General features: G+C 37.2%; 1 protein-coding gene across 6 annotated transcripts in view; it reads left to right on the forward strand.

The window, feature by feature from the left end:
• Positions 1-13052, forward strand: part of MEMO1 (mediator of cell motility 1) — an 82333-nt gene that overhangs the window by 22716 nt on the left and 46565 nt on the right. For 3 of the 6 annotated variants that reach the window (XR_001514501.1, XR_001514502.1, XM_015566336.1), the window contains exons 2-3: positions 10320-10401; positions 11004-11095. Coding sequence is in view for 1 of the 6 variants with exons in the window: in XM_015566336.1 (XP_015421822.1) it covers positions 11076-11095 (20 nt within the window). In the remaining 5 variants the exon portion in view is untranslated. Of the gene's footprint in view, positions 1-10319; positions 10402-11003; positions 11096-13052 lie in introns of those variants that run through there. The other 3 variants (XM_015566339.1, XM_015566337.1, XM_015566338.1) reach the window with 2 other exon arrangements.

Consider the following 13052-nt stretch of genomic DNA (forward strand, 5'->3'; position numbering starts at 1 on the left):
GTGTTTTTGGACATGTTTTCATATGTCTTTTGGCCTTTCTTCTGTCTTCTTTTGAAAAGTATCTATTTAGGGCCATTGCCCATTTTTTGATTGGGTTGTTTATCTTCCTTTTGTTAATTTGTATGAGTTCCCTGTAAATGTTGGAGATTAAACCCTTATCGGTGATAACATTTGCAAATATGTTCTCCCATGCAGTGGGCTTTCTTGTTGTTTTGTTGATGGTTTCCTTTGCTGTGCAAAAGCTTTTTATTTTGATGTAGTCCCATTTGTTTAGGGGGGAGTTTCCATTGCCCCAACGTTTTCATCTTAAAACAAACTTTATGGTCTTTCTTAGTTCCATCTTTGACACTGGTACTATCATTCATAGCCCCAAGTTTAGTCATCCTTGACTCTTTCACTCACTCTTCTCCCATTAATTTAGGAACAAAGTTCTATTCTAATTTTGCTTAACACCATTTGGGAAATGCTGGCTTATAAAATTATGGTTGTTTGAGTGGTTGTCTGTCTGTCATCTGTCAAATTGGTCTAAGTGTACATGGGTTTGGGAGCGAGTTTTTACACCTCTAATTGAATTTTTGTGACTGTTGTGGTTCAAAAGAAGGTGCCAGTGCCAGTTGTCTAAGGCCTCTTAAAGGTGCTAGTGCCTGAGCACAGTTGTGGCTCTCAGAACTTTTCTGGTATGATCTTCTGGGAATAAGAAAACCCAAGTGTTTTTCAATTTGGGCAGCTTTTGCATTAACATGTTTGCTTCAGGATTAGGGAGTTCAGTGAAAACAGTCCAGAGGGATAAGAAAAGGGTTCGGCAGAGTGGATACACATATTGCTTAACTACCATATTAATTGTAACTCTTAGTCTCCGAATTTAGTTTCCCCCCTAAATCATCAATCTCAGAACTCCATGGAAAACCTTTGGTGTTGATGTTCGTTATGCCTGACTATTATTTCTTTTCTGCATATCTGATACCTGGCATGCCCATCTTTCAGTCTATGTTAGACATGTTTTCTTGGTTAGTAATCAAGGAAGAACTTGCTGAGATTCTTTTTGTTTACATTTTGTGGTTGCAAAATTAGAAACAATTCTTTAGATGGATGAGCTGGCACATGCAGTGTTTAGCGAAAGAAGGAAACAGGCCTCAGACATGCCACAACAAAAGTACAAAACCAAAAAATCGTATTATTGTTAATTGCTTCAAAAAGAAATTCACTTCTCTAGGTTATCTGGTAAATGATTGCTGGAGAGGTCAGTGAAGAATAACTGAAGTCCTTGCTAGATCAAAGACAAATAAAACAAAAAAACCCCTCTGAGAAACACAAACTGTTCAAACTTAAATTTTGTTCATTGGAGAATTACAAAGAAAGATATTAATAAGGTTTTTAATGTCCTCTTTTCTAGATCATTCTTTTCTAGACTGTTTCTATAGTCTCTGATTCTATCAGAAATTTGGTGATGGACATCACTTTTAGGGGGAGTGCAGTAAAAAGGGAAATTCCTTCTTGCTAATAGGGAAAGCTTGTCACATTGGTCCACATATTTATTATCACTGCAGTGTATATATTATTGGTCAAATAATAGTTCTCAGCAGTTGGGTTTTATTAATTATGACCTAGATTATTAAATGTTGTAGATACTGTCTTAGGTATAGCAATGGTTTGTTGTTAGTTGGATTTAGCATTTACTAGTGTTTTTCCATGTCTGTAGCAGAATTGTTTATGACTTCACTAGAGGCCTAGTGCATGAAATTTGTGCACTTGGGGGGGGGGTTTCCCTCAGCCCGACCTGTGCCCTCTTGCAATTTGGGAGCCCTTGGGGGATATCTGACTGACAGCTTAGGGAGCGGGCCTAAGCCGTCAGTTGAACATCTTTAGCGCTGCTGCAGAGGCCGGACAAGCTCCCACCACTGCCGCTGCACTTGCCAGCTGTGAACCTGGCTTCTGGCTGAGCAGCGCTCCTCTTGTGGGAGCACACTGACCACTAGGGGGCAGCTCCTGCATTGAGCATCTGCCCCCTGGTGGTCAGTGCACATCATAGTGACCGGTTGTTCTGCCATTTGGTTGATTTGCATATTAGCCTTTTATTATATAGGATGGTATGATGTTGTGTGGCTGCACCATCTTTATTTTTACTTAATATTAGAAGCCTGGTGCATGAAATTCGTGCACAGTGTGGGCGGGGGGGGGGGGGGTGTGATGGTGAATTTGCATATTACCTCTTTATTATATAGGATTTGATAAGTAGTGCAAAATGCAAAGGATACAGAAGGGTATACAGTGAAAAGTCAAGTTTTCCTCTCCTCTTAGTTTCCTTGTCAGGATGCAATCACTGGTAGCCTTTTCTTTTGTGTTTGTCTAGACCAGTGGTTCTCAACCTTCCTAATGCTGAGACCCTTTAATACAGTTCCTCATGTTGTGGTGACCCCCAACCATAAAATTATTTTCATTGCTACTTCATAACTGTAATTTTGCTACTGTTATGAATTGTAAGTATCTGATATGCAGGATGTATTTAGGCGACCCCTGTGAAAGGGTCGTTCGATCCCCAAAGGGGTCGCAACCCACAGGTTGAGAACCCCTGGTCTAGTGCTATGTTACATAAATACAAACCAGTACATAATCATGTATGATATATGTGCACACACAAAAATGAAAATATTTTGTACCTTCTGTTCAGTACCATGCTTTCTTTTTTTCCTTAATTAAGACATCTTCCATAGAGGGTCATAAAATTTTGCCTTATTGTTTTCCAGTTGCTGAATATTTTACTTTATGGATCTAGCAAAATTTATTTAACCAGTTTTGTTTTGTTTTTGTGGATGGTTAGATTGTTTAAGATCTTTTGTTCAATCTGTTCACACACAGTCTACTGGGAATGTTCCACTTTTTTCTGATCAACCTCTGTAAGTGAAAACTCTTAGAGAAGAAAATCTGTATTACAGAGTAGGGTGAGAATGTGATAATGTCTATAGATCTGTTTTGTAGTGAAAATATATGAAAAATGAAAATTTTAACTCTTCCATTTATCTTAAGAAACTTTTATTTTTTTTTAGCAATGCTTGAGAAGTGTTACCTTGTGTGGGTAGTGTTATCCTAGTCCTGATTCTTTTCAGTAAGACAGACTTGTTTTATTTTTCCACATATTATGTTTTGGATTTGGTGCTACATTATACATATTTACTAGTATCAACTGGCTGATTGTAATCCAAAGGGAGAAAAAAACCAAACTCATGCCAGCTGCAGTTGGAAGAAAATAATCAATCCTGGCTAGATATGCATAAAGGAAGTATTGTGGGCCCAACTGTAAGCATTTGACCACTTTGAGGTGGTTACCTTCTGAGATCCTTCACTAAAGCACTTGACCCTCTGTTAGACGAATCTTGACACTTCAATTTTTAGTTACAAATAGAATTGTGGGAGTTTTGAAATGATTATAGATGTTGTATTGTTTATCTATGTTCTTATGAATTTTTGGACTAAAACAGAAGGTTTGAAAGAGAATTTGAGTTTGTGTACTACTTAGTTTTTTATGAATCTGAGTTCATTTTCCTTTGTCATCAGGATTGAGAGAAAAAGCTGGAGAGACACTGATAGAAGTGAGAGGCTAGAAACAGTTAAAAATAAACTTATTTAAATTTTAAGCAGTGGCTAACTTATGGCTTCAAAACAGTTTGAAGGTAAAAACTCATGCATTTCTATATTGCTAACATAGACATTATGCAATTTATTGATTGTAATGAAAAATCTCAGTTATAAGTCATTTAGGAATCTGTTAGCTGCATTCATTCATACATATAGCATGTGCACATAAACTCATTTATGGCCGTGGACCTCACATTTTTATGTCTACCAGTCACTTGGAGAGCTTGTTAGAAACTTGTTAAAAACACTTGTTCGCCATACCCAGAGATTGTGCTGCCATAGCCCTGGGGTAAGACTCAGAGATGTGTCTTTTTTTTTTTTTTTAATATATTTTACTGACTTTTTACAGTGAGGAAGGGAGAGAAATAGAGAGTTAGAAACATCGATGAGAGAGAAACATCGATCAGCTGCCTCCTGCACATCTCCCACTGGGGATGTGCCCGCAACCCATGTACATGCCCTTGACCGGAATCGAACCTGGGACCTTGCAGTCCGCAGGCCGACGCTCTATACACCAAGCCAAACTGGTTTTGGCGTGAGAGAGATGTGTCTTTTAAATAAATACATGAGAAGATTCTGGTCTGTAGACCACTTTATATCTATTATAGGAGAAAGAGTTATAATTTCTAAAAGGATGAAAATTATACCCCATTAGTTAAAAAGATTTAATTGCAAGAGCACATGGAACATCTTCAGGATTGTGTGTTATTTAAAACAGCAGCACAATGCAGCATAATCGGCTTGGTTTTAAGTTTGACTTGTCTTCTGTAAAGGCCAAAAGTAGTAGTTGTTTGCTAACCATTAGTAATGGATAACTTGTGTTTGGCAAGAACACTGACAATCATATAAAAAATAAATATGTGAGAAATAAAATATCTTTCTTAGAAATGAAAATTGCTTTGATTAAAGTGATAGAATGTTTAACTTATTTTGAAATGCCAAATATAATTAAGGTAGGGCATTACATTTTTATTTTTATCAAATGGGGGCATGGGTTAATTACTAAATCTTTTAAAATATTTTAAAATAGTTTCAATATGTATGGTCATGCATAGTGCATTATGAACAGATGCAATTTTGGATATGGTTTTGAATATGTGTATTGAAATCTTAAAAAGGCTCGTAATGATTTATATAGTAATTCTACTTTTGGGGCTCTCCAAAGGAAGTAATTTTAAATATAGAAATAGATACATATTATATAATTTTTTACAAAAAATGGGAAACAACTAAACATCTTGTTAATATAAGTAATGTTTAAAGAACCATAAAGAAATATTATTTAACTATAAAATTTTCTTTTAAAAAAATGTTTTATTGATTTCAGAGAGGAAGGAGGAGAGATTAGAAACATCAGTGATGAGAGAGATCATTGATTGGCTGCCTTCTGTACTCCCCCTACTGGGGGTCAAGCCCCCAACTCAGGCATGTGTCCTTGACCAGAATCCAACCTGGGACCCTTTAGTCCGCAGGCCGACGCTCTATCCACTGAGCCAAACCAGCTAGAGCAAAATTTTCCTTAAAAAGTTCATAATATAGGGAAATGCTTATGCTAAAATATGTAGATAAAGCAGGTTACAGAATTTTATATCATTTTAAAGACTAGAAGGAAATTTGTAAAATATAATTTTGGTGCTTTTTATAACTGGGATTATTTTTTCTTCCTTCTTAATATGTATTCTCCAAATTTTCTATATCGGACATACAATTTTTTTAATAATGAAAAAAATGGCACACAAAAATCAGTATCTTGATCTTTAGATACTATAACCAGACACTATCAAGGGATTTAATGGCATTATTTGATAAGGAATTTGTTTAAAAACAGAGGAGTGGCAACAGATAATCCAAATGAATAGACTGTTAAAGGGATTAATGCTAAACCTATTTTCAGATTGCGATTTTGTAAATGACCTGGAGAGAGATGTATCTTGTGGTCCTCCAACTTTGCAGGACTTTTAGGTTGAAATGCCCATGGAATTGGTTTTAAGTATATAACAATTTTGAGAAACTGTGTATGAGTGAGCAGAAAAGTGTTAAGGGATTTCTAGTTGGTTGGTATGTGTTAACGTTTGCTCGTTTTGGATGGTTAATTGTTCCAATGGATTGTATTCTGAACCACAGAGTTCAGCTAAAAATGTAAATGAACTCTTACAGTGTTTAAATAAACTAGTTGGCCTAACTTAGAGGTTTATATCAAGGAGAACAATCAGTGTTCTTCACAGCACGGGTTTTGGGATTGCTGCAACACTGCTGCTCCAGATGGGTTTTGGGTCAGATTCAGTGTGACAGTTTTTGTGCTCTTCTTTTCCCAAGGGCATATACCTTTCTGAGTGAGGAGCCCTATTATCGATACATAAAAACAAGCAGCATCCCTTGAGATGTATCTAAAAATAAGATAGTAAGCTTTGTAAATAGCATAGCAATACATTTTAATTTTAAGTATGTGGTCACAGAAGGGCATCAATGAAAGGATTTCAGATGAACTGCTAAAATGTTATTTATATTTTATAAATCTTTATTGTTGAAAATATTACATATGTCCTCCTTTTCCCCCATTGCCCTCCCCCACCCCCTTTCCCCATGTTATTTATTTATTTTTAAAATTAAATGAGATTGTTGTAGTTGATAAGTCTTCTCAGAAACACTTTTTACTAGTATTGTAGTGAGAAGATGTGGTTTTCAAATGCTGGTCTTTGATGAGGTTTTCATCTGTTCTGTGTTGAAATAAATATCAGAACATGTAGTGCATGTGGTTTTCATAGCTCATCGATTTTATGGTGTACATTTTCCCACATTTTAGCACTTCTGAAAATGAGGTGTTTTATAGTCAAAGGTATCTTAAAATCTTTGTTGTGAAATAGTTGTCACTGCCCACACACCTGTGAACTTAATTATTAATCCTGCTGTTATGACTAGACAACTGCAATCCACTGAAGTTTCAATGAACATGCCATTTATGGGAGAGATTACCTACTCTGGGTTGTCTTCTGAACCCTTCTAGTAGTTACATCTTCCAGAGATAACTTTTGGTAAGATCAAAAAAGGTATGGCATCGAGACTTAGACAGTGTGTATTGGTTGCTTAGGTAACAGTCCCAGAGGCAATAGAGGAACACTTTTAAAAGAAATAATTGCATCACTAATTCTTTAAATGGCACAGAGGGTGATAATATGGAAAAACAAGGATTACTGATGACTCTGACTTAAAAAAATTAAACACAAGAGTGCTATATGAAAAATCATGTCTAAATAAGTTTAAAAGAGCTTTTCGAATAATCTATACTAATAAAAGGGTAATATGCTAACCAGACCAGAAATCTTCTGGACGTCCTTCCAGACAAAGCCGCAGCAGCTGCCTGAGCCTCCGCTGCGAGGGCTGGGCTGAGGTTAAGGCAAGCCGTGGATGGAGGTGGCTGCTGCTGTGAGGGCCGGGCGAAGGCTCAGGCAGGGTGTGGATGGCAGCTGCTGCTGCAAGGGCCAGGCCAAGGCTCAGGCAAGCCGTGGATGGTGGCAGTGGCTGCTGCTGCAAGGGCCGGGCCGAGGCTCAGGCAGCCGTGGCAGCCGGCAGTGGCAGCAGTAGCAGCGTGATGGGGGAGTCACCTTCCCTTGATTCGCCAGGTCGCCTCCTGCAGAGGGAGGCCAGAGGCAGCAATAGTGAGGGGGTGATCGGGGCGGTTCCTTCCCATGATTGGCCAGTCACGTCCCGCAGTGGGAGGCCAGACTGCAGCTTAGGCTCGCTCCCTCTGGGGAGCGGACCTAAGCCATCAGTAGGACATCCCCTGAGGGCGCCCGGACTGTGAGGGGGCAGGCTGGGCTGAGGGGGCCCCCACCCCCCAGTGCACAAATTTTCATGTGCCGGGCCTTTAGTATTTATATAAAAGGCTAATATGATAAGTGCCCAACTGTCCCACTGGTTGCTATGATGTGCACTGACCACCGGGGGGCCAGGTGCTCAACACAGGAGCTGCCGTGACTTGCGCTGGTATCACGGACCTGGCACCCACAAAGCAATACTCAGCTTCCCCCAAGTGGGACATAGGCCCTGCCACCACCCGATAGCCCACCATATTGCAGCCGACGCTGCCATGGCGCAAAATGTGGCCCACAGCCCAGCCCAGCCCGGAAATGGTCGCTGTGGGCTGTGGGCGCCAGATAATGATGTCATGTAGCAATGCTCAGCTTCCTCTCCTTAGCAACGACTAGCTTCCTTGCAGTTTTTTTAGTCCAGGAACATGACTTGCTTTATAGCCAGGTGCAAGCATTTCACATTTTAACCAAATGTCTGTGAAGTGTTTTCCCATGCCTCATCTCATTTGATTCTCACAGAAGTCCTGGAGTAGGTAGATAGGAGACTCAGTGGAATCCTATTTTCTTTTCATTAGCCAGAAAAAAAGGCGAAGTTGAATTGCACAAGTGCAATACCTATAAAGCTCTCACTGGCACCAATCGCAGGTGTGTGTTTTGATCTGTCATTGTCGATCGTGAATTTGGTTGACACTTCTATTATATATAGAAAGGGCGAATAGTGATATTAAAATATTTCTTCTAATTAATTTCCTTCCAATGTGCACGAATTGTGCACTGGGCCACTAGTTGTAAAATAAAAAGATGTAAGCAATGAAAAAATGTAAGTCCTAGTTTAATTGGGAGGTTTTGTTTTTTTGTAGTACGTATAATAATGTGCACCTTAATATTAATGGTATTTTGGAGTCAATGAAATGTGGTGAATTTACTCAGTTTAAGGGATTGAGATTATCTTAAAATTGTGCTCTTACTATTTGGTGTTATATTTGTTTTGTAAGTTAATGGTGATTGTAGATAAATGGTTGGTGTGTTTTAAATGTCCATTCTTAGTAAAATAAAAAATTGGTGTTCCAAATTTATCTTGAAATTTTTTTGGCCTGTGAAATTCAGAGATCCATGAGCCAATGTTATATGACATCTAGCATATTAATCTTAGTGTTTGTATATTTCTCACAACAGGTTCGAGTTTATTTTTTGGTTTAAACAGATTTCACAGAATGGTTAATAACAAAATACTAGGTGCTGACAGCCTGTTTTGTTTGGATTTATATTTTTTACTTCTGCTTTGTGTTTTTTTACTTTGCTTTAACCAGTCCTGTGGAATTAAGTTTACTGTGCTAATAGGCAGATAACCACTTAAAAAACGAATGGTAAAAAGTTTTTTTTGGTCATTCTTTACCTTATATGCGTGGAATAATTTGAGCAACACTGGAAGGCTCCTCCCCTAACCATGTATGTCTCTCTTGCTGCCCCTGATTGGCCCCACCACCACCCCAATTGGGTGGGCTGGCTGGACCCCACCCATGCACGAATTTGTGTACCAGGCCTCTAGTATACATAATAAATTGGAGTTGGGCTTTAATTTTAAGATCCCTCTGTAGAAATTGGTCCTTTTCCAGAAGAAATGATAAGAAAGCTTGGTTTAGTGCTTAAAGTAACTGAAGTTGGTGTCAGTAGAGTGTCTGAATTGGAAGATATTTTCTTTGCTCTTAAAGATTTTCAACTTCTGTTTCACAAACTTCCTGTAATATGGAAATATTTAGAGCAATACTTATTTTAAGTTAATATGAAATTGATTAGGCAGCCAAAACTTTACTATTTTTCCTTGAGTTAATGGGATTATTTCATATAAGTTTTTTGTGTGATTGTTCTTAAATTTAAGTTTTAAAAATAAACTACATTGTTTGATTGCGGAGTCAGACTTTTTTTGTATTCTGGCAATTTACAGAGTAAATTGGTTGTCATAAACTTGACTTGTTCATGAATATATACAGAAGGATTTCCAAATCACTACACAATTAATCTCAATGGATATTTTAAAAATAAGAATTAACAGAAACAAAGGGATACTATTTCTTATCCATCAAATTGACAAAATTAAACATTCTGAGAATATCTAATATTGATAAGGATATAGAGAAATGGGAATTTTTAACTATTGCTGATGTTGGAGAAATATAATTTAAGCCAAAGCCTCCTGCCATCTCAGAAAACCTCTCTTCAAAGGTAGAAGAGAAAGAAAATAATTTAATGTTTGAAGAAACATTAATCTAGAATGTGATGCATATCACGGGCAATCTGCTAAGAGATTGCAAAGACCTACAGAGAATTCACCCTTTATGTAGTTACATACACACTCTCATGAGAAACTATAATAGCGCTCAAGTAAGAAGACTGATGGCAACATTTGTCACACATGGTTTAAACTAAATTCACTTGGTTGTTGGGGTGATTATATATATTGTCTTTAGCTAATTGGCTTTATCCAAAGGAAAAAATAAACATTTTTTATGTTTTGGTGTTCTAAAAAATATTTACTCAATTATTTTCTTTCATATACTGTTTTCTGTTTCTTCCTTTATTTTGTTTAAATAATCCCTCAAATTGTAGAGCATATTGTTCTGGAATGAAGACTGTTGTAAATAAATAAGCAGATGGATAAAAGCAAGTTTGGTTTAATCAGTATGTGAGCTTACCAGATTGCTTGCTAGAGACGTTGTATGTAGCTGGTTCAGTTGCAAATATTAACATCCAAACTGATGATCCCACTGCCCATTAAACTATTTTAGGCCCTATAGGTTTAATGAGGGTTTTGTGTCTTGTGTGATTGTCTGCAGTACATTGCTTTGCTGACTCCAGTTTCCCTTTCTCTTTATATAGGACCGCAGCTGAATGCACAGCTGGAAGGTTGGCTTTCACAAGTACAGTCTACAAAAAGACCTGCTAGAGCCATAATTGCACCGTAAGTTTTAAGGGTCTTTACCCAGAATATTTTATATGTTAATTGTTAATAAAGAATGAGTATCTGCAGGTTGAGCTATAAACTAAAACCCAAAAGACATATTGAGCTGACAAAATTATATTCAGTAAATTTCATGATTCCCGTGGTTTTCACTTTAACTGAAGGGTAAAGGAAATTGGCTACTTTATTTTCTCAGATGCAGTAATTTCAAAATTTATGTTTGGTAATAAAACTGCTTTTTAAAACAGATGGGCTGTTTACATTAGGTAAACTTGGAGATTTTGGTATTAATTAGTATAAATGAATAAGTTCTATTTTAAACATTAAAAAGATCTACTTTAATCAAGATAATTTTTAACTTATAATGAAAAATATGCTTTAACCGTAATACAGTGCAATATGGAATAGCAACCAAAGTTTTGTTGGAGGGGTAGGTTTTTTTATAATGGAAATCTGTGACTCTTTTGTCTTTGAATGTTAGAGGGCTTTTTAAAAGAACTGACAGCAGATATGCAGTTAATGATGTGTCTGTGTATGATATGAATTCAGTTAATTTTGATTTGGTTTCCAGTGCTAATATTGAAAACACATTGTTTTTTAAGCACATGTTAACATTTTTCTGAGAAGAGTAAAAGTTGGAGTTTGTGGAGTTTCTTCTCACAGCAGCATCTTTTATGACTTCTATTGAGTTAAGGTTGGTACCCTGATAAATAATAAATAGTGAAAATAATAATAGCAACCATTCATTAAACAGTAGGAGAATTAAATGATTAAATATACATAAAGAGCCTACATTAATGTTTGGCATGTAATAAGTATTCCAGAAATGTTAGGTATTTTATGTGCCAAACATTTTGTCAAGTACTCCATTTGTATGTTCTAACTCGATCTCATTTGATAGATACAGGAAAGCTTTGTGACATACAAGTTATTTAATCTCTTGTGCCTTTGTCTCATTAGTATAATTGGAATAATAATTGTAATTCCATATTCTTTTTTTGATGATTAAATGAGCTAATCTTTATAAAACTTTTAGCATAATGACTTGTAATTATTTATTTAGTCATTCAGCAAATATGTACCAGGCTAAATGCCAAGCACTCTTCTTCATGATGCTTTTTGAATAAGTCAAAATCACTTCTCTCATAGTGCTTACATTTTAGTGTCCAGGGAAGATGGACAGAAAACAAATGATTATATTCAGTGTCAGGTGCTAAGAAGAAAAAGCAGAAAAGAAGATTGAGAGTCACATGTGGGCAGGGAGTTGCTAGTTTTTATATGATAGTAAGAATAGGTTTCCCTGAGAGAGAAGTTACAAGATAGCCAGGAAAAGAGGGTTTCAGGATGGGGAACAGCAAGCACAAAGGTTCTAAAGCAGGATATGCTTAGTTTACTTGAGAAAAAGCAAGAAGGCCAGTGTAGCTGGAGAGGCTGAAAAGGTAGTGGATGCCAGGCAGCAGGGACTAGATCATGGAGAAGCTTTGTAGACTATCATAAAAACTTTGGTTTTTATTCCAAGTGAAATGGCTAGGAGGAGAACCAAGGGTGAGTGCTGTTTCTGGGAGGCAATAGGATGAAAAATGTGTCAGGGAAGATAAAGGATCAACTGTATCAGATTCTGCCAATTGGTCAAATAAGATAAGGATTCAGATTTGATCATTGGATTTTTCAGTGTGGACATTGCTGGTTACCTTGATAAGAACAATATTTGTGGCCCGGACAGTGTGGCTCAGTATTGAGCGTTGACCTATGAACCGAGAGGTAACTAGTTCGATTCCCAACCAGCACATGCCTGGGTTGTGGGCTTGATCCCCCCAGTAAAAGAGCGTGCAGGAGGCAGCTGATAGATATTTCTCTCTCACTGATGTTTTTCTCTATCTCAAAAAAAAAGCAATTTTTGTGGAGTGATGGGAATAAAAGCATGATTGGTGTGGATTCAAGAAAGAATCTGATGGTGAAATGAAAATTGTGAATGTAGATTTTTTTTTGAGGAATTTTGCTATAAACTAAGGAAATAGGGTAATGAGAATATAGTGTCAGGGGAGAGATAAGAGAGGAAGTTGGTATAAGTGAGATCCTTGATTGGGTGACAAACAGTGGATCTCTTTACAGTAACGTATAAGCTATGTTGTATTGTCTTGCCTGTTACTTTGCTGGTATTTGACTATTATAGTATGCTACCTTCCTAGTTAAAACTTGTTCTAAATGTGGGAGCTGAGCTGAATCAACATATAATTAAGTCGAGGTTAGTTATTCATGAAAAATAGCTGGATTTATTTCCTTCTTGTAGCTAGTTTAAAATTTTTTATTTATTTTTATTTTTATTAAATCTTTATTGTTCAGATTATTACATTTGTTCCTCTTTCTTTCCCCCCATAGCCCCCCTCCACCCAGTTCCCACCCCACCCCCTGCCCTTACCACCCCCACTGTCCTCATCCATAGGTGCACAATTTTTTTTTAAAATATATTTTATTGATTTTTTACAGAGAGAAAGAGAGAGAGATGGAGAGTCAGAAACATCGATGAGAGAGAAACATCGATCAGCTGCCTCCTGCACGTCCCCCACTGAGGACGTGGCCTACAATGAAGGCATGTGCCCTTGACCAGAATCGAACCTGGAAACCAGCCCGCAGGCTGATGCTCTATCGAC

This window comes from Myotis davidii, unplaced genomic scaffold, assembly GCF_000327345.1.
Source record: "Myotis davidii unplaced genomic scaffold, ASM32734v1 scaffold238, whole genome shotgun sequence".
NCBI classification, from domain to species: Eukaryota; Metazoa; Chordata; class Mammalia; order Chiroptera; family Vespertilionidae; genus Myotis; species Myotis davidii.